Source organism: Fusarium solani (genome assembly GCF_023522795.1).
Source record: "Fusarium solani strain SB1 chromosome Unknown bctg00000015, whole genome shotgun sequence".
Classification (NCBI taxonomy): Eukaryota; Fungi; Ascomycota; class Sordariomycetes; order Hypocreales; family Nectriaceae; genus Fusarium; species Fusarium solani.
The window spans coordinates 591,686-613,166 of record NW_027072143.1 but is presented as its reverse complement, the minus strand read 5'-3'; the positions used below and the strand labels follow the sequence as shown (position 1 = coordinate 613,166).

The window sequence follows — 21,481 nt, the reverse complement described above, 5'->3', positions numbered from 1 at the left end:
GTGCAGCTCATTCACGAAAGACAAGCGTTGGCCTTCTGAACAGGCTACATTGGGTTTCCTCCCGCAGCCCGCTCTCGCACATGTCCGTTCCCATTCACTACAAAGCGTGTACTGCCATGAGGCGATGTTTCAGGCATCACATCGTCTATTAAAATCCGTTCGCCGCCTCCTAACCCCTGCGCCTCCCTTCCTCATATCCCTTCCTGGACGAACTCGTCCTTCACAGGCCGGGGTGGCTTTGAACAACGATCGTACTTTTTGACCACTTCCAGGTCAGCCAGCCTTAGCCAGAGCATCACGGACATCAGATTTCTTTGGAATATCTGTATTCTAGCTCACCCCACATATAATCTACACATCCCATTGGCTCCTTGACAAAATGTTGATGTGGGTTGAATTAAGTTGAATTGAATTGAGTTGCTTGCATCCTTGGACAGTATATCGAAGGCCATTTTTGCTAGCCGTGGCAACGAATCCTGGTGCTGCCGCCACCACTCTAACGGGTCCTTCACAGGCAATAGCGGCCCCGAGAAGTAGGAAGTAAGCTCATCCTTCTGTGTTAAGTCCTCAGGCTTATCGTAGAAGTTGTCATCGATGAGGTAACGTGTCTGGGCCTGATCAACCGGCTGGTTATCTCGAAGGTCAAGCTTGTTGTATTCGTCGTCGAAGAACTTCGTGAAGGTGGAAAACACGTGTTGAGCATGTTCTTCATCAAGGTTCTTCTCAGTCCATCGCTTCTTGAGGCCAGGGTGTAGGATCATCGCTGCCCAGTAGGCAGGCGAGTGGTCGAGAGTAGCAATGTATTTCTCAATTTTAAAGATCGCTACTGAAAGACTAGCACGCAAAGCGTGAAGGTTCCTATCGTCAGAGAAAGTAGGATCTTCGGAATCGCCAGATTCGCCAGATTCGCACATAATAGTGGCTCGGATCGTGCCAGGTAACTTCATGGCGCAACCTCCGTATCGCTCCGGGAGTCGTCTTTCGCGCTGCGGTCGCTGCGATTGGGATTCCAGCGGTGTGGTCGGTCGCAGAGCCGGAACTTCATCACCGATGAATATGGAGCGGCCGGCATATTCAGGGCCGGTTATTTCTTGATTGACAAGTCCGTTGGCGTAGACCTTTTTCTTCTCGCGGAAGTGGTTGAGGAGATAGTATAACGAAGCCGCTACTTCCGCGAAATGAGGCGCCCTGCTTTCGAATAGCTTCGTGAGCCGTTAACAAGGCATGAGTATTTCAATCGCGATCGCGAGGAAAGACCAGTCGTCGTCATGCAATACGTATTACGCTGGGAGGCGGCGTTTGGCGTCCCTCTCTTGAAGCGCCCTCCTCTGGAAAACCTCGATCGGATCTTTTAACTTCATCGCTCTCTCTGCAGAGGCGAGGAAAGAGTTCCATCTCGTATCGTTGTCCTGCTTTACCATCAACCCGCCAAGGTCGCGAAGGTTCTAGAGCGCCGAATTCAAGGAGCTCCTCCTCCGTAAGCTTTCCGTAGGTGAGGTCGAGAAACCGCTCTCTCCGCTGCGGAGATCTTCTGATCCAGCTCATCAGGTTGTGTAACCTTTGAATTGCCGACGATTGACGCTCTTTACACTGCGAGCTCGGCGAAGAACTGAAAAGGCGCCACCACTGGCGTGCGGATGTTTGTGAGAGAGCCGGAAGACTGACTGGCTGACTGGCTGGGCGTCAGGCTCGATACCGACGAGGAATCGTCGGGGTTAGCCATCTTGACGATGTTGGCGATGGGCCCATGTGCAAAAATTTGACTGGAAAAGTGGATTTTTGGGCCTTCGGAAGCACTTACCTACCTCCCTCGGAACCCCACCCCTGCATTCTCATAGTCTGCAGATGGAACGGCTCAAGGATATGCTTGATTTCTGCCAAGAGCCTCCAGTCATTCCCCTTTAACATGTCGGCCTCGGGTAGCCATTTCTCCACTTCTGGATGAACCAAGAACGCCCTAATATCTCCCTGCTTGACGAGCGCTCGAGAGATCATGAGGTAAGTCTCGCCCGAATATCCGTCGGGCCCATTTCTGCGTCAAGATCTCCGTAGAAGTTCAGAAGGCAGGTGTCGTTCGAAGATGCGTTGTCTGAGATCACTGTTCCGACTCGATCCTCTATCTTCCACTCACGCACAACTCGCCCAAGCGTCACCGCAAGATTTTCCCCGCTGTGACACCCGAGCTGGCGTCGAAGTGCTAGTAGACGCGACTGGTGCTTGCCTACGCGGTCAAGAAAATGAGCTGTAACCGCCATGACAGCGTGCCGATTGGGTGAAGTCCATGTTGGAATAATTGGGAGCTTCCCCCTCACTTCAGGGTCACATCAGAAAGTCCTAGATTGAAAGTGGAAAGCCCTAGATGGAATCGCATGGGATATAAACCCCTAGGGAGCTCTCACCATGACAGTAACAATAACAACCTTGAGTTTATCAATCACACCCAGCATCACTGCGCAATTCAACAACAAATCTGATGCTCGAGGTTTTGCTAGTGGCGCACTGAAGACGTAGCTCTTTCTTCCGAGGCTGGCTGCCCGCCCACACAGGGCGGCATCGAACCGGTTGACAGCTTGAACGGGGTGCTGGCTGGTGGATGGCGAGATAACGACTTGGGTAGCGTAGAGGAATTCAAGGAACACAAAATCCTAGAAAGCCAAGCTAGAGAAGCCTGGATGTACACGAATCCTTTCCTAGCCAATTTGCCTCGTCAAGACCTCTAATAAGACCTGGTTTGGGCATGCAGCATTATGTCAGACAGTACGTGTATTCGGTCCATTGGTTGAATCAGTGTATTCGTGTTGTGTTCGTGTTCTCCTTGAGTATCTGCCCCTGTAGGACCTGCTTTTAATCTTAAGATCCTTGACCCACACGTGACACCCCACATATTCAACACATTACCCGTTGGATCATGTGGGGCTAGGGCCAACGCTTGGCTCAATGGCAGTACCAACTGTGCTTAATGCAGCTAAGCCCGTCTGCGAACCGCTTTTGGACAAAAGCCAGACCCCGCAACCCGCAACCCAAAGTCAAGGGTTCATCCAGCGCCATCCAACGAAGGCGTAGCTGCAGACACAGAGCTCCCGCACAAGAGCATGCCTAAGTGCCATAATAACCCAGCGGCATAATTAACTAAGTAGGTGACAAAGATGGTCCACGTGGGGTAATCAGAAGCAACTAGGTACCGAGAGTTACTTAGGGTCACTACCAATAACAACCCTGTATATACGTGCTAGCGAGTTGATCTGGTTTAATTCTATTGGAGTATTGGAGATTAAGGTTCTGCACCCACCAACTTTGTTTGGGTCAGTGTCCCTCCAATTTCCCGTATGACAACTTTGAGCATAGCAACCTATTACTAAATGCCAAGCAACTGTCACTTTCATCTGCGAGATTGCAACCATCTACTCCTACATAAAGGCTCTCTCAACCAGGCCTGTCTGACGCCGGTCGAATCCAATTCCTCCGTCATGTTTCATCAACCGAAATCCAGTGCCTCCTCTACTAGAATTGTGCACCGGTCATCATGCAAAAGTCATGCCCTAGAATAGTCCCATGCATTCCCCCCTCGCCATCGAGATATGAGGAGGAGGATGGGACGTGTGGCAACGATAAGCCGTTGCTAACCCTGCTCAACATTCAACCATTGACTCCCTAGAAGCCAGTACATCAGATATATGGATTACAAGCACCTTGGAAACGTAAACCCCATAAAAAGCTCACCGGTGAGATGCATCTCAGGCTCATCATTGTCACCTTTCACTCTAAAGTTAGTCGTTAGCAAGGGATGGCATGTTTATACGGGCACAGACAGCAAGGCAGAATCAGGAGAAGGTTATTGTCTCCAATGCCATACTGAAGAGAGAAGAGGGATCGCCGACAGCTCAAGCTTCATAGCATGTTTGCAAGAGGTTGGCAATGCGGCTGAGAAGGCACATCGGGGTGGTCAATGGCAACAACTGCATAAGGGTAAGGGGCTGGTCATCTGAATATGTGGTTGAGGGTGCACGCTGGCATGCCGCGGCAGTTGGTTGATTTCGCGCGAGAGCGGAAGAATACCGACTATCTCGAGCATGTCGAAGTCTGAAAGCAGCAATATGACCTGAGCACAGTCGAAACCGTGGTTAATCTGTATGCACCAAGCCATGCCGACAGGATACAGACAATGACACTATTGAGAGCCCATCTTCGCCCGCCAATAGGCACGGAGGGCGCCCAGTCCAGTCTAGCAGCTTAATCGCCTAACTCAAAGGCCAACATCACCCGTCTAAGACACCGCTTTCCATATCAACAGTCACAATCAAGTAAAGGTGCTCTACGCAACATACTTACCAGTGTACTCGATGAAAATACCTGCCTTTTCGCCCGTGGCGTAAGCAAAGGATAGGGTATCGCTGCCGCTAAGACCACTCTATCTGTTTCCATCCAATGCGCCGGCAACATGGACACTAAACTCTGGCCGCCCCCCGTCGGCATCGCTTGCACGATTAGTCACTGGCTTCGCGCGACCGCCCGAATAACCTGTTCCCGAGGCCCCCCTGACCTCGGCCATCATCCGTTTCCAATTTCCTTGCGTGTCGATGCGGTGCAAATCGGCCGAACCGTCGGCGCAACATCTCCTTCAGCTCGCTGTCGAATTAGGCCGGCCCTGCTTCGCTACCCCGCCCATCGCAAACCCCATCTAGAATAAGGATACTCAAAAGTCCGCATTGTAGATATAGTTGTTTTCTGACTACTTTCTAAGTTCTACTTAATAACTATGAAGTCCAAAAGTGGATCAATAATTTAAGTTATATATTCCCTCGCCAGGTTCCATCTAGCCTTCTTCGTACCCTTCATACCAACTTACTACAATGCCTGCTTTAAACCGCGATATCTGGCATGACATCTCACAACACCTCCTCCCTCGAGATCTACTAAGCTTCATGAGCACTCATAGTGATGCCAAAGACATCATTGGTTCGCATCAAATTCAACATATGAAGTATTGGGGACAAATTTTCAAAGATTTTGATTGGCTCCCAGATGCAGTGGCTCAAGGTTCAAAACCTGTCTTGATATTTCCGGACAAGCATGAGTACGACAGTGAGGAAATGTATATATGCCTTGGTAGGACCGACGAGAACCGGACTGCCAAGGAAACCTCACCGGACCGTGTACTCCACAAACGAATGATAAATTCCTTACGGTCAAACACTGTTGGTAAACAACCATACGAAAGAGTGTTTGACAGTTTTACCCTAAATATCGGGACACTGCTCTATGGCGATCTACCCACTCCAATTGGAGACTTGAGCTGGGCACATCAAGGGAAGATGAGACTAGTAGTACTCCAGGGGGCTACTTATAAGACCAAGGCCGAAAAAGTACTCGGCTGTGCCATCTTGGCGCCTACAGCTAAATGTGGTATTGTATTTTGTAGATCGCCAACCATCGCGCATGAGTACTACCTAGGTAAATAGAGACATCATAAATGTAGTAGCTGGTTGGCATGGCTCAAAACACACGCAACCACGCGACATAGACACCCTTCTTTTTCTCTACCAATCTCAGGAAGATCACTCTCTGAGTAGCCCGTACAAAAGGAACATGGCTTAAACCACGATCCATCTGTAAGGATCAATGTCTATGTTGTGATCCTCTAGAATCACTCCAAAGTATATAGCACACGCTCATTTGCGTTTTTCTATATAGCACACGCTCATTTGCGTTTTTCTATGTAGCAGCCACCTTGGCTACCAATACAACTTGGTCACAATCAATATCATTAAGCACATCGCCACGTGGATACCAATCTCTTGCTCAGAGCAACGCCACTGATCCTCTGTCAACGTAAACCAAAACTACCAGTTTATCCCTTGGGAATACCCTCTCATCACGCAGCGTGCATATAGACGACCCCACAACGTATGCGGGCAAGTTCAAACGTTAGTGTATTTGAACGAATTACCAGTAGGGTTGAAAATCTTTCATGCTTCCTTAGCGCCGTTTCCTCTTCCGATTTCGATCGTTGACATTAACAAGCCTGAGAGGTTCTCGGGCATGGATCTCTACTTGTGTCAAATCAACAATCATTCATCTACCAGCGTGTTAATCATAGAGCACACTGCGTGGCTCTGCATCACGGTGGAGGTGTTGGAATAATTGGGAGCTTCCCCCTCACTTCAGGGTCACATCACAAAGTCCTAGATTGAAAGTTGAAAGTCCTAGATGGAATCGCATGGGATATAAACCCCTAGGGAGCTCTCACCATGACAATAACAATGATAACCTTGATTTTATCAATTACACCCAGCATCACTGCGCAATTCAACAACAGGAGGACTTAATGCTAATGCAATCGACTGAGCGCGGTATGGACCCCGTTGCTAAGATCCCCATGGACTTCCTTCCCCTAGGCCCTTTCAGATCGGCCGCCTGCCGCAACCAACGTGAGAAACTCATACACATCGCTACCGTAATAGCATGGGTTGATAAGCTCGACGACGCCGAGACAGACTGGGATGTTTTCTCCCTATCGGTCACGATCTTCTGGCTCAGTTAAGCCATCAAGGGCTGGGCTTCAACTATAATAAAGAACATATTATCAACACATCATAGCATCATATCCCGATGCTAACACAGTGCCCTATCGGTTACGAAGGTGCTTGTATACCCAGTTTCCTATTGTAGAGGCTTTACATCCGTGGCCTCCACGCCTTTCGCCACAAGCGTGTAGCTATGTGACGATAGGTGGAATTTGAAGAATGGCCCATGTGATCCTAATAGGTTGAGTGGCACTCAATCAGCCTTTTCTCTGCGGCTAATTGCTAGTTAATCGCACCTTAATTGAAGAAACTCGCCTCAGCAGAGGGGAATTGAGTTATGGCGACACAATTGGCACAACTCGCTTGGGTTACTACAGGCTTCGCAGGCTTCGCAGGCTTCATGCACGCTTCGAAGCACAAGCTCAAGCTAGCTAAGCCAGGTACGTATTTGGCGCCAAAAGTACCTAACAGTGCCGTACCTTGCATGCCCCCGTGCCCATGCCTTTTGGCTGCTTTCTGCTCCTTTTTTCGCTGCTCTCACCCCCAAGCCCCCTCCCGATCAGCACCAGATACCAAGCCCGCGATGGACCCAAGCTACTCTTCTAATCCAGCCTCCGAACAGCGTTCCTTGGATGAGGTGCGTGGTGCTTGGAGGTGGTGAGGCAGAGGCGTTTTGGTGATTCGCAGTGCATCGCAGGACGGAGCACAGCAGACGGTCCTTGAGGCATCATGCACCCCCTCGGCCCAGAGTTGCTTGGGGATCAATCCCACAGGCGATTCTCCGCCAAAGGACAGAACAGGGAACCGCAAGAGTTGAGCTGCGCTGCTGTGAAAGCCAAGTCTGAGAAACTCACTCCGAGGAGTGCCAGGATCCTGTGGCTCCTCCTCGTGGTGGGCGCGCGACCGTGGCCGTGGGTGTGTGACTGTTGAAGTATAAGTCTCAACAGTCTTCTGGGGGTAACCCCATTTTTGTTTTAACAGGTTATGAGCCCGGATAGCCTAGTGGATGGAGCGTAAAAGCTAAAAGAAAGCTAAGCCCGCAGAGGTTGCGAGTTCGATTCACACCGAAGCCACACTTCTGCTGCCGGAGAAATAGGCCACGAAATTCAAAAATGCCCCGGAAGAGAGACCTGAGACCCGCTAGAGTGCCAGAGAGCCACTGAGCCAGAAGCCTATTGAGCCCGCGGGAGTGTTGAAGTATAAGTCTCAACAGTCTTCTGGGGGTAACCCCATTTTTGTTTTAACAGTGACTCCTGGGGGCCTCCTAGCAGGGGCCGCGTCTGGGTACCTCCACCCGCTGTTGCCCGGCGCGCAGGTACCTGGTCAGCGACCCCGTACGGTACCCGCAACCGGTACCCGTCCCAGAAAAACCAAGGTCAAGCCATCCTTGGATGAATGGAGGGATGGATCCACGGAGCTAGCCAGCCAGCCAGGCCAGCCAACCTATCTACGCTGCGTCTAGCTGCGTCTCTGCGTACTCCTCCCCTCCCGGCTACTGCTGCAGGCTGACTGGGCTGGGCTGGTTCCGTTAAAACTACTCGTGTACCTCACCCAGTCCTTTTCCCTCTTCTCCATCCTCCTCCTACCTCTTCATCCGCATCCTCCCCCTTCCGTCTCCTGTCCGATTAAAGGTCAGGGCGAAACTCGAAAAAAGGTTGTGAGACGAAACCAAAAGAAAAAAGGCCGGACTAGAAAAGTGAATCAAAAAACGCCTTTGCTGGTATTTCACTCTTCCTTCTGGTACCCAAGTTAGCCCTTTGAACTCGACATTCTCCTTTCGACTCTTGCCAAATTCCAAGGTCCGTCGACCAGGAATTCCGGTCTCCTCCACTCCCTGTCGCCAGCCGCCGACGCCGCCTATCGACGCACTCGCTCCCTTCACGCGAGACGATCTCTTTTGCTGCCCTTCCCGAGACTGGTTCATCGACCCTCCGGCCGGACTAGCCTGTTCAACCTTGGTCGAGCACTAGGGCAGACGAATTTACGACGAGTGACGACTGTGGATTGTTGAAATTCTTGAATCTTGATAGCCTCGAGGTTCAAACTCACTATCCCACCACTTGAACTACTCGGCTGCCCTGTCAACCCTGACCCGGTAACCGACATCGATTTCGAAGCGTCAAGAGGGTGAGGAAAGTATGTCTTAGAGTCAAGACCCTGAGGTTAGATTGTAATTCTAATCCCCCCTTCCAGCTGCATGCCGAGGATCCTTCTTCCGCATACCGCCGTCCTCTCCACAACCTCCACGCTTCACCATCTTCCTTGAGCTTTGCCCCGTGGGAGACGTTAACTCGTTGTTCCCACACAATCTCAGGGACTGTCTCATCTCCCGACTGAGCTGTCCACCTCCACGAGCTGTGGCGGTAAGCCTCCCTCTCCCCTCGATACGGCACTCTTGCCAATCGCCCCAGTCCCTCCTGCCAGCCCGTCCCCCATCACCCAAAGGATGCCCGCTTCCAACAGCCCACGATTCTATTCATCGGGCCATTTAGCACTGTCTTGGCAGAATCGAGATGCCGCACGCTAGCATGGAACCTCGTACTGACGCATATCCCGTTTCTAGAGCCCTTCAGTCGACTAGTCTTTCAACGACCCCTTTTCTAATCCCTTTCCTTGCCTCTACATGCTTCTGGTCTCATTACCAGCTACGTCGCTTTCTTCCATCACACTCTTTAATATTTTAATAACCTAATTTGGTGTGCATCACTCTCTTGCACACTTTACCAAACGCTCCTTCACATCAACGAGTTTCCTGGCGAACCGACCCGTCTCTCATTTCATCAAGCCTTTAACTCTAGTCATTTGATAACTTCAACCACCCAATATGGCTTACTCTCACGACGACGGCTCCTTCTTTGTCGAGTCCGATGATCATCACCAGAGAATCTCTACTCAGGAGACTATCAAGATGCTCGCCCGCCAGCGCCACGATATGATTGCCGGCGAGCTCTCCCGGTTAGCGGCCGATGAGTACCTCGAGGATATCATGCGGCACTTGCTACGGATGGAGGCATGCTGAACATTGCGCACTGCTAGGCATCTTTTGCTGACCTCTCACAGGAAGAGACTCTCCCCGATGCTTCCTTCATTGACATGCAGCACGAGATCCAGTGGTTCATGAGGCCCTACCTCATCGACTTCCTCATCGAGGCCCACGCCGCTTTCGCCCTCCTCCCCGAGACTCTGTTCCTCACCGTCAACCTCCTCGACCGATACTGCTCCAAGCGAGTGGTGTACAAGCAACATTACCAACTTGTCGGATGTGCCGCCCTCCTCATCGCTGCCAAGTATGGGGACAAGAAGGATAGAGTGCCTCAGATTCACGAGCTTAACAACATGTGCTGCGGATTCTACGAGGCTGGAATGTTTACTCAGATGGAGATGCATGCTCTGAACGCCCTGGACTGGACCATAGGACACCCCACTGTCGACCTGTTTTCTCAGCTCATGGTGACGGAGGAGGGAGACGACCAGGAGGTTAAGCACATGGCTGCCTACCTCTGCGAGATTGCCATGTACTACCGCGACTTTGTCTCTACCAAGCCCTCGACGATGGCTCGATCTTCTCTCGTCCTCGCACGTGTCATCCTCGCCCGACCCTATGTCAACGATGGAAAGTGGGATCACACAGAGAACATGACCCTCCTGACACTGTCGCACCACCTCCACCAGCCCTCGGCCACCCTCGCCCGCAAGTACTCGACCCCCAACTACTCTCAAGTATCTCAGAAGCTCGTCAAGTTCATGGCTGAGCAGGCCGACCTCGCGCGTCGAGCTGCGAATCCCACCACACCGCACACCAACAACATTTACAGCACATCTCAAGAAGGCCACAGCGCCACGATGGGGTTTGACGGATACCCGACTCCCCCTATCACCCCTGACTGCTTCTCATTAAGGGGCAACAGCCACAACATGGCCAAGGACTGCTACGGTCTGCCCCCTTGGTGCCCGGTAACACCAACCCCTCACTACCACGCCTCGGGCCACGCGCAACAACAACACTACAACGGCTTCGTGAACCAACACGGCATGAACCAATAATGGAACTCGTGACGACTCGGCCTTATTGACCTGGCTGCCAACCCTGGCGGCATCGACACAGCCAACCTACACAATCCTTCCGACATTTGTTCGAACCCATTGCATGCTGCACAACGGAATGATCGATCTCTCATTTACTCTCATCTTTTTTTTTTCTTTTTGGCATTAAGCCACTGCCATCTAGGTTGCCATGTACCCCCGCCCGGGAGCATGGCCTTGATCCCCGTTGACCCGGAATGATCTTCATTGTAAATCAACGCTTGGATTTGGGATAGCGTCGTTGATCTGCCAAAAGCTTTTATAAATCCTGGCTGATATATTCCGTGACTGCTTTGAGGGAAGCTGTGATGTCACTGGGGTTTCCGTACGTGAGGCGTTGATCTTGCAACTGACTAACCTGGCTTGTGGTCGTTATCGCTTATCCTCACGTCTCTTGGTCGGAATAAGTTTGGGGCTTGGCGGTGGTGAAGTGAGGTCGATCACCATGGAGCGGTGTTGATTTTGCTGCTGGGGATGGGCATCGGTAGCCCGGCAAGCCAGTTCCTCTCGACACTGAGGTTCAACATCTCGACATCTCAAGCACTCTCTATAGCGCATAGTAGAGAACTTAGTTTGCCAAAAACAGATCCATTCGTCCTTATTACTCTGAGGAGACAGGCCGTGGCGAGAGCAGTTTGCAACGTGGGTGGGAGCGTAATATAGAACTGCTCGTCAGAATATGGATTTTTAAAGTGATACCTGCTTGCGTGCCTGGGAGATTGCCCTTTTGTGGTTAGGTTGGTGCCCTACTGAATTCTTATTATGCTTTGCTAGCTAAGGGATTGAGATATTCTGAAAACCCATGTCCTGGCCCCTATTCGCCCCCCAAAGCTGCTGCCTATTCGCCACCAGGCCATCCCAGCTAACAACATGAAGCCTCTGCCACTATTGGGTTTAAATGTTGTTTTGCCAATCAAATTTTGGCAATTCGTTGCCGTGTTCTTCGCCGTACTTCTCCCCAGACACAACCCAAACCTTTCCGTCCGTAAGCCCAATCCCTTCGATATCCGCTTAGAAGGCGGAAAAGGATGGTTCCCCTCTCGTTTCTCTCAAGAAGGTTAGAGAAGTCAAAGCCTCCCGAGAGGTGAAATAACCTCCCATGATACAGCTAGGTATGAGTCTTCTGCTAAGGCAGCAGAAAGACTCAAAAAGAGGCCAATGTGTAAGCATTGGGATATGATGTTATAATGTGTTGATAATGTGTTCTTTGCTATAGTTGAAGCCCGTCCCTTGATGGGATAACTGAGCCAGAATACCGAAGGCTGTTGCAAGCTGCTGTTCCAGACTGTTGCAAAGTGCCGTTGAAGGCTGTTGCAAGCTAGATGTGAATCTCAGGCATCGAAATTGGCTTCGCTGGCCTTTGACAAAGGGTTGCTGTTAGAAACTTTCCTAGTTTTAGCTGAGTTATATAGAATGCAGATCTCATGACAGACTTAATAAGAGCTAGAATCAGCCACTTAATAACAGTCATTCTCGGACATTTATTATCTCTTAGCTATATATATTCATCTATCTACTTACTGCGCTTTAAAATATCTATGATAATTTTCTATGCCGACGCAGTATGAGAAAGCTTCATATCTTAGCCCTTGCATCATTTACCCAAGCCTGCTCTTTCGAATACGGCCTTTGGGTTCCCAAAGCGGACCAAACTTTCGGACTAATATTTAATGAGTTAGGCGTTAGTCGGGAAGAAATTCAATCATGGAATCCCGGGGTAGATATCGATGAGATTTACCCAAACACGTTTTATAGGATTCCATTTAAAAAGCCAAAATACTCAGCTCTTTGGAATAGCGATTGTCCTCCTTTACTTTATTTATCTGAGAGTACATGCAAAACTGGAGATTTATTAAATAGTAAAGCACTGTCGACGGTTACGCCCAAAACGATAAGAACCATAGACCCTACTCAGATATCAGCGTCTACTTCCACAGATACAAGAGCATCACAAACGATATCGTCCGGGAGTCCCTCTCCTCCATCTGCTTCTCAACGGCTGACTACTTTAATCACATCCCAGTCAGATAAAGCTGAAGCAACGAGAGCAACAACCTCCAAAGCAACGAAAGTGACAACGAGTAAAGCAACGAGAGCAACAACCTCCAAAGCAACGAAAGTGACAACGAGTAAAGCAACGAAAGTGACAACAGCTAAAGCAACTCAGTCAACTCTATCAAACAAGACCTGCCTAAGCCCAAAGGAGTTGCCGGGCCACGCCAAGGAATACGGGTCACGCGTAAGGAAAGCTGCACAGACCTGGTGTGGAGCTTTCATGGGAGAAGGGAAGCTAGGAGCTCCAGTCGGCAGCATCAGTGCTGGAATATCCGACGGCTGGGGAGTTAAATTTGACTTTTCTATTTCGTGGCGCCCGGGCTGTGAGGGTGACGACCAGGAAAAGCGGCTGCCACTTGGGCCAGAAGGTCCATCGTGTGTATCTGTCTTTGAGCAGATTTGGGAGGCCTGTAAGTTATTATCGTTTATTAGCAAAATACCCATGCTTACGCCCTTTTAGGTCAAGATAGTGTTGGAATCGAAGGGACGGCTCAGGCCAGATGTCTGGTATACGAAGTGAAAGCTACGAAGGAGTAACATCGCTATTTGCAAGATGCTCTATTGGCTGCTGAACTTAAAGGGAAGGACAAACAGATTAGGAAGTAGACTCAGTTTAGTTTAGGTTTGTATTAAAGTAAATTCATCGGCCCTGCTCGGGAATGTAGACTTACTAACTTAATTGGTTCATTACATCAGGCTGACGCTCGAAGTAGAAGTACTCCTGTGTTGCCTTGCCACGCCAACCCTCGACGCATTCTTCCCACTCAAGCTTTTTATCCTTTCACTCTCCCCCATCTCGGTCAATATTGACCCACCGTAGATTTGGAACCTGATCCACCGCCATCAATAACGTAAACACAGCCCGGCGGGTCTTATCGCAGAATCTCTTGTGGTTGCTATGCTCGTAGCCATTGCCGTCTCCGTAAAAGCGCAGCGTCTGGATCGTAGGTGGAAGCACTCCGGCTAAGGGCGCGATTTGCTCCTTCTCAGTCTCCACAAGATAGGTCAGGCGAATTTTGAGATGTGAGAGACCGTTGAGACCACGAGGCGTCGTCCCAATATACCCCATAGGGGTATGGGCTCGTTGGGATGGTCGCAATAAAGGTTACAAAATTCCAGGCTCCGGCCCAGCTTCTTCAGGACATTGCCGAATTCACACAGGTGGAGATTCCAACTTCCATCGTCCCGAAAGTTATATCTTCTTTCGCCGGCCGATTCCATCGATAACCGCTTCAGCTTCTTGCAGCGGGTCAGAATGATCTTCAGACTAGAATGGTCAAATAGACATTCCTTGAGAACGAGATATTCCAGGTTGCATGGTTCGTGGTGGAACTTGAAATTCCCGATCGAGTGCTCTAGCAAGGAGACTCCGTATAGACGCAGAGTTGTGAGGGTAGGGTGGAGCAGGACTGGCTCGAGGACATGGATGGGCACGTTACCCTCGGTAGAATCTTCAGTTCTGATGCGCGCCTCCTCCAGGTTCGGTAGCCCATAGTCTATGCGGAGTGGGTGTTATGCGGTTACCTCGTTGCCCCATCCCAGATTTGCAGGCTCGTCTGGTATATTGATTGGTGTTCTGATTCGGATGATTTCACAAGTCTCAGGCCGTAGCTGACGCACACCTTCGTGATTCCTGGGCGACATGGTGCAGCCAGCTATCAACCTGAGATTAAACCGATTCAATCGAGAAGGCATCAGGTCAGACAAGCAGCTAGCGTCAAGGATGGTAATAGAACCATGCCCAAGCCAAGACTTTCGCAGAGGAGGAACTGATTCGACCAGGGCATTTGGCAATTTCTAAGCTTGGCCGATATGCAGCTCTGCACGTGGTTTGGCGTGTTGTTTTGTTCGTGATCCTGGCCACGGCCGAACGCGACAGTGGCAGGACGCCAGCGTGAGCCATGAAAACAGTTGAGTGAAAAAGCGCAACAGTCGGAACAGCAGAATCATGATCGTGACCACAAGGGAGGTAAATGCTGCTCCTGAGTAGGGAGCACATCGTCCCTTCCTTTCAGTAACCAAGCGGCAGATGCCGCTCGGCTCGATATGATCAACCATGACTAGTCAACCATGATTCAGTCGATAGGGGACTTGGCCTTGGCCATGATAACTTCAGCTTCTGAGGGCCAGTTTCATGGTGGTTCTTTTATAAACGACTGATAACCACGACGTGTACAAGCCTTTTTCTTGCTTCTCCAGGTTCAAGGGGCAGGCGGGTGATCATATGCGCCCTAGCTAGCACCTCCACCTACCAACCCAGATCTCCAGTGTCCTCGTGAAACGGACTCGACCTCTCACAAGAGCGTGCGGTTGAAAAAAAAAAAGATGGCCCGGGAGTGTGATTGGCTCCGAGGTTTACCTGTTCGAGCTCTCTTGCAGCTCGTCCAATTCCTCCTCATTATCTGTGATAACAACCGGAGGCGATTCACTGGCTGCATTTTACATTCTACTCACGCCCTGCTTCAAGGGTCTGCAGGCTCAGTTATCCCATCGAGGGCCGGGCCTCAACTGTAACAAAGAATGCGTTTCGAGTTGCTCAGGCAAGCGCCACGATCAACCACAAACTGCTCAGCTCTGCCAACCGTCTTTTCTCACTTCCCCGTCGCATTTTCCCTTCTGGGTATCTCTCCCATTGTTGAATTGATATCATGTCGGTCTGCCCATGACTACCACTCTATCAGGCGACAGCTCCTCGACACATGGATACATTGTCGCTGATCATGCTCACCATGAGCCGAACAGAATAGTTACATCACCGGTTTCTAAACACTGCCACATACGCTCGGGATTGGCTTCCGGTCAAGTTACGTGAGATACTTCCCAATGCCTTTTGCAATCTCCGCCGTCAGTTGAGGGGATCTAGACATGATACCGATGGTACGCAAGCTTCAAAGAACGATTTCAAGTTAGTTAACTTCATGTCATATCCAAAGGCAGATCAAGGCAACCCAGCAAGAGAAATACTGTTATCAACACAATTATTTGTGATAGGTATGGTAACTCTATATAAGATACACACCTAGATCCGAAGCAGGCAGACATGTCCTTTCTTCCGCGTTTGCATATAGAAACATAGGCCAGGAGGGAGTTTTACTTTGCCATCGGCAATAGTCCCTCTAGAAAATCTCCCGGCGTAGTCCAATAGAGGCTTCAACTCAGTAGTCTGCAGCGCTTTATAGTACACGCGACTAATATCAGATAAGCTATGTATTGGATAGCTAAGGGGTTCACCATCAATATGAATGATCTTTACTCCACGTCCAGTGACTTGGACATCAGTAACTTTCACTAAACGGGTTTCATGGTGTGGTTCATGCATGTTGAAATCTGATGTGAGCGGCGCGAGCACTGGTATTTATCAAGGCGCGTCGATGTGAAGCTTGTATTGGTGTTACTATTTACTATCTATCCGAGTTAGACTCTAATTAGGACAATGCAAACAAACCAAAATTGGCCAGTCCATTGTTTTGTTTGAAACAATGCAGGGTGATATTGATTTGGTATTGGTTGCGTACCAAAATGCTACCATGAGCTTAGTAAATCGGGAGACAATCAACAATCATTGGACCTGTACGCAGCCATCACAAGGCAAAGGAAGGGCCGTTCGGAAGACTTCCTCACTGACGGGTCCAACATCTGGCAAGCTGCCGAGTACCTAAGACCGGGAGACGAAACAAACGGCGATGAAGTGCCTCCTCTGAGAAGAGTAGTCGGGACCACGACGCAGGATAAGGCCAGACAAGCAGAAGAGCTCCTCGGCTTGTTCTTCCCACCATTACTGGCCAGCATAGAAGACGAAGGCCCGCAACCGAGGCGCAGGGAAGTAGCCATGCCGCACCTGACGGGGAGGTCGAGGAGAAGGTGATGGAACCTAAGCAAAGATGCAGCAATACACCAGCATGGCCGGTCAATACTGAACCCTAAACGTAGTCGGGAAAATTCCCGAGACGATACCAACCCCAGACAGTTTTTCGTATACCAGCGTGAAGAAGTGACTTAGAAGGACAGGTGTCTGGAATCATGCACCAAGTATAGACCATTATGAAACGCCAGTGAACGTCATGTCGTCGCACATAATAGACAGTGAGTCATGTAACAATGTTTAGAATTCCGTGTTCTGATGGAGCTAGTTGACGGATTTCTCTTCCAGTTGAGAACAGGATTAGGCGGAAATGCCAAGTGGAACTACAGAAGAGAAGCACACAATAGGCGCACGAATAATAGTTGTATTGATAAATCAAATTAGCTTTCTTGTAACTCCCATCCTCGTCATGATGATGCTTCGTCATTCCCCGATGATAGACAAGGATGCTTGTACGATCATCAACCGTTGCCGTCGTAGCCATGGACTCGATCATCTCTGGAGCAAATGTTTCATGTCCTTGATCCGGGCAATAACGCCGCTCCGAAAGTTGAGTTATCAACTTATAATGTAAAATTTGAGCAGAAATATTCTAGGGCCCTGCTCAGTGGTGTTTCCCGAGGTTTGGCCTGTTCGAGTTTTCTCCGAGCCGTCGCCACTCCCAGTATCATGGGGGGTATTATTTCTGATAAGCTTGCCGATAAGGGAAATTGGTCGCGCGCACGTCGGCTTAATGCGCGGGAAAGCCTCCAACTTTGGCTCGTGGGTGTTAGCATTGTCCTTGAACTCCTCCAGGCTCTCACTATCGTCCTCAATCGCATAATCATCAAGCGAGCCGGTCGTAGGCAGAGTTGCAGTTACAGTACATGTTGATGGTAATGGAGAGGGATCATTTGTTGTCAAGGTGATCTTGGCAAGATCTTGCGACACTTCTGAATCTTTGACCAGGCTAGGTGACTTCGTACGAACACTCTGCTCATCAATAGGCTAGTCGTGGTGGGATGAGAAAAGGAAGTCCTCGTGTCTGTTCGAGGCATAGCAGCGGCATCAGTCTTTGGCTTGACACCAATAGCGCAAGAATCGACAGTTCGTGTAAGCGCAGTCGCGATGCTCGTCCGAGTGTTTCCGAACACGGCGATAGGAGCAAAAAAGCGGAGTCGGGCAAGAAGAAGGCGAACAAGGCAACTTGAGGCTCACCAGGCGAACCACTAGCACAGGGGCCTCTTTGCATTTTTATAGGACCACCGGACCTTGACAGGGGTACCCACCAACGCAGATAGATATTCACACCCAAACTTTCGTAAAATGATATGTGATACGCAAGCGGAGGGTGTTCCATGTCTCCCATGTCTCAGGGATCAAGCAGGTCAGCCACAGCGGCGTTAGCGTGCTGGGCCTCTCCCCTGCACGGTGGAGCCTCACCGTCTCCCTGTGCAGTGGGGTGGCATGACGGCTCATATCCGTGTTCCGCGCTAAAAAGAAAGTTGACGCAGATTCCACCAGCTGAAGGGCCTGCAGATCATTGCATCCACGGATCATGGTGCCCCTGTCAAGGTCCGGTGGTCTATGAAAACGCAAGCGTCCCCAGAGACAGATGGTAGGACCTAAGCGCTGCTCTCAACAACCTGAGTCCTGCTGCCGTCATGACGCTCAACCAAATCGAGAATTTCCGATCCCAATCGCAAGACCAGATCCCCATTGATCCTGCGCTTGAGGATCCCCAGCAAGCCCCGACAGGGTCGATTTGTGTAGGCGCCGTCGGCCTGCCACTAACAAACACGCCCTTACGAGACAACGGAATCCATCTTACATCTCAAGCACCTCCAAAAGTCGAGATCGGACTGGCGCAGTTTCGCTGTGGTATATGCAACTCGCCGTTCAGGGAGGCTTACCGCCTACGTGAGCATGCGCGCATACAGCATCCTGATAAGGATGTCGCCTTCGGGTGTAATAGCCCTGGATGTCATGGGTCGCCGTGTTTTGACTCACCATGCTCTCTTTTGAGCAACCATGATTGTCCTAATCCCGTACCCAAACCCTATTCTTGTAGTTTATACAAGAAGACATTTGCCAAGTTGGATAAGGCACAATACCATGTCAGGAGGCTCCACGCAGATGCAGTTGAGCCCCCTGACCGGCAGCCCGTCAAGGTTCCTTTCGTCTGCAATTACGTTGGTTGCAAAACATCAGTCTCAATACCTTCGCAGCTTCAACAACATATATGGAAGCATTCAGATGACACGCGGGAAAAGTGCAAATGTGGAAAGACGGTTGGTAGTGACCGCCAGGCATTTAAGAGTCATGCCGCCGACTGTGGAGTACTTGACCGGGCACGCACGCCTACTTTTCGCATCGAATGTGACAACATCTATGGGTGTCGCCGTGATGGATGCGTCGAGGATTTTGGGCAATTTCATGACCTACTGTGAGTTTTGGGCGATCATATTTAAGCATCATACTGACTGACAATTGGAAGGAGGCATCTCAAGGCGGCGCATTGCAAGACACAACGCCCTCACTGCGGGCTTAACTACAGGGACAGTAGGCATGTCGACTCGTGCGAAAAAGGGCCATCGAAAACCCAGATGGGAAGCAACATGCCGTTGGGGGAGGATCAACCACATCACCAAGCCCAGCAAGTCGTAGGGGACATCGTTCAAAGACAGAACCTCGGAGAGGATAACACCTCTTCTACAAAATTCTTCTGCTATCATCCCGAATGCCATGGCAAGATCAAGCGATTTGACCGGTGGGGAAACTTACAGCGACATGTCTGGACCCATTCAAAACGGAGGCGGCGAGAGTGCACATGTGATGATGGGGGGCCCCGTCTCTACGAAAAGTTTAAGAGCCATCTCGAACAAGGCACGTGCCGGAGACGTGACCCAGACCGAATACCTCCTGATTTGAAGGGCATGATGGTCTACGGATGCATCAAATATGGGGCAGCGTTTGCCTTCGATAGCAGAGATGCGCTACGGTAAGTTACTTAAGACGTAATTGAGAATCATAGTGGCTAACATTTTGAAGGAAGCACCTAAAGAGCTCGGCTACACCATGCCCGCGCTGCGGGTTTCTGTTTTTCAGGATAAAGAGGCATCTCCGAATGGGGACATGCCTTCGGTCCCTCGTTGATACTAAGTGCGATTACTGCCGAAAACACTGGAAGACATTGGATGATTACCGTACGCATCTCGCCAGTTGCCCAAACAATCCGGACAATCAAAGCCCGGACAGTGGTCCTATATTAGGCGGCGAAGACGACCACGAGGACGACGACCGCGCTTCATCTGGAGGTGGTGATGAGTATGCTAACTACGACTGCGATGGCGGCGGCGGCTACGGCGACGATAACACCCCGCCCAGCGGTGATGAAGATGGGCAATCTGCCCTTCACCAAGGGGCCGAACATGGCAGGCCCTGGGACCAAGACCATATGGAACCAGGAAACCAAATGCAACCAGAGACAGAATCAAGGGTTCACCCCCCGCCAGCAGCAACCTCATTCCGTGGATTATTGACGCCCAGATCGACTTTCGAGATGGGAGAGAACATCGCTCAGTGTAGAGCGATGCCAGCAAGCGATCGTGGCGCCCCTGATAGCTCTATTACCACCCAACCTGAGCAGCCCGCTAGGCTCGACGCCTACCCACCCGAGGACGGCGAGGAGAGCGGCACCGATTCCAGCCGATCGCTTGTTGGTGACAGGCAGTCACTCCCCCTGCCACCGCCAGTGGCATTGCATTTCACGGGGCCCGTAAGCAAGAATTTCATCCGATAGGAGCCAAGAGACGGAAGATTCAAGAGGCCGAACATGACATACACAGGGATATACCATCAGAGACAGAATCAGGGGCTCCACCGCATTATCGACCCCAGCAAGTTGTCGAGAACACTACCCGCGGCTGGTTTTCCGTCATCCTCAACTCACCGGCAACAATCACTTCCGATCATAGCATACAACCTCTGGCCGACGACTCAGGTCATACGTATGAACCTTCTCAGGCTCGCTCTCCTCTGCAAGCAAGTCCAACGGCTTCACCATATTCGACAAACGAGCTCCCTCGTCACCGCGACCTACGGACAGCTAGAGACGACACTGTCAGGTTGGCATCCGAGCTCGACTATTCTAAGGAGGCCTCGGCCACGGTACAGCACTCAGGTCACCCAGTGACAGCACTCTCAGCAGTCGCGCAATCTACAGAGGGAGAGGCAGGGCCCAGAGCGGCCAAGCCCGACAGCTCAGGTCAATCGACTCAGCCTACCGAATCTCGACGCAAATTTAGGCCCCGCAATGCTATCAAGTTACTCACTGCCTCCCCGTTCAGAGTAATCTAAGAGAGGAAATAGCGTTTATTAAGATAGTGAGAATTAATGAGAGCCGCGCTCCGCGCATAACCGTCCGCTTGTTACACAGACCGAGAGTGGGCCTGCTGCACATATCGCGGTGCTGACCAGGTGCATTGACCAGGGTGCCTCCGCTCGGATAAGTCTCGGAGGTGTAACATACTAAAGCCTGCCATCAGGCCGCGCCCCGTTCACTCATTGTCTCCCAGAAGCAAGCTTGCACATCGCCAACATGGCTGAGCCCGGCACTCCAGCACCAGGTCTTGCCGCGCTCTTTGCTGCAACCGCTGGGTCAGTTCTCAAATCAAACAGGTACAGAATTCACTTAAGTCTATTATAGCATCCATTCAGCAGGACACAAGTGAGCCAAGATCCAGCACGCGACCTGCGACCCGTAGCACAGCTGGAGGAAAAGGCAGCAGTGAATCGGCAGTATGGACAAAAGCTATCTCCGGCTTCAAAGAGGCCTGTGAGACGATGGATTCTCTCGAAACTACTGCGGAAGCCCTCATCACTTCAGTGTCACAGCTATCACAAGAGTCGCGAGCTCGTGCCGACGGCAGCCCAGTGCATGATGTTGGAGATCACAGGTGTGAGGCGACCAAGGCGT

The 21,481-nt window shown here is 50.7% G+C and overlaps 3 protein-coding genes across 3 annotated transcripts; 2 read left to right on the top strand and 1 right to left on the bottom strand.

Annotated features, from left to right (window-relative positions):
- Positions 1-273: 273 nt before the first annotated feature.
- MRS44_018150 (uncharacterized protein) lies at positions 274-1,995 on the bottom strand (the record flags this gene model as incomplete). Its single annotated transcript, XM_065616350.1, has 4 exons — positions 274-330; positions 513-1,188; positions 1,590-1,763; positions 1,802-1,995. 4 exons carry the CDS (start codon positions 1,993-1,995, stop codon positions 274-276), a joined length of 1,101 nt encoding a protein of 366 aa, XP_065472422.1.
- A 7,622-nt stretch (positions 1,996-9,617) lies between these two features.
- Positions 9,618-10,568, top strand: MRS44_018149 (uncharacterized protein; the record flags this gene model as incomplete). Its single annotated transcript, XM_065616349.1, has 1 exon — positions 9,618-10,568. The coding sequence occupies one exon, from the start codon at positions 9,618-9,620 to the stop codon at positions 10,566-10,568; it is 951 nt and encodes a 316-aa protein (XP_065472421.1).
- A 7,599-nt stretch (positions 10,569-18,167) lies between these two features.
- On the top strand, positions 18,168-20,862 carry MRS44_018148 (uncharacterized protein; the record flags this gene model as incomplete). The annotated part of the gene is made up of 4 exons (XM_065616348.1): positions 18,168-18,949; positions 19,001-19,504; positions 19,555-20,235; positions 20,352-20,862. The coding sequence occupies 4 exons, from the start codon at positions 18,168-18,170 to the stop codon at positions 20,860-20,862; spliced, it is 2,478 nt and encodes an 825-aa protein (XP_065472420.1).
- Positions 20,863-21,481: the final 619 nt, after the last annotated feature.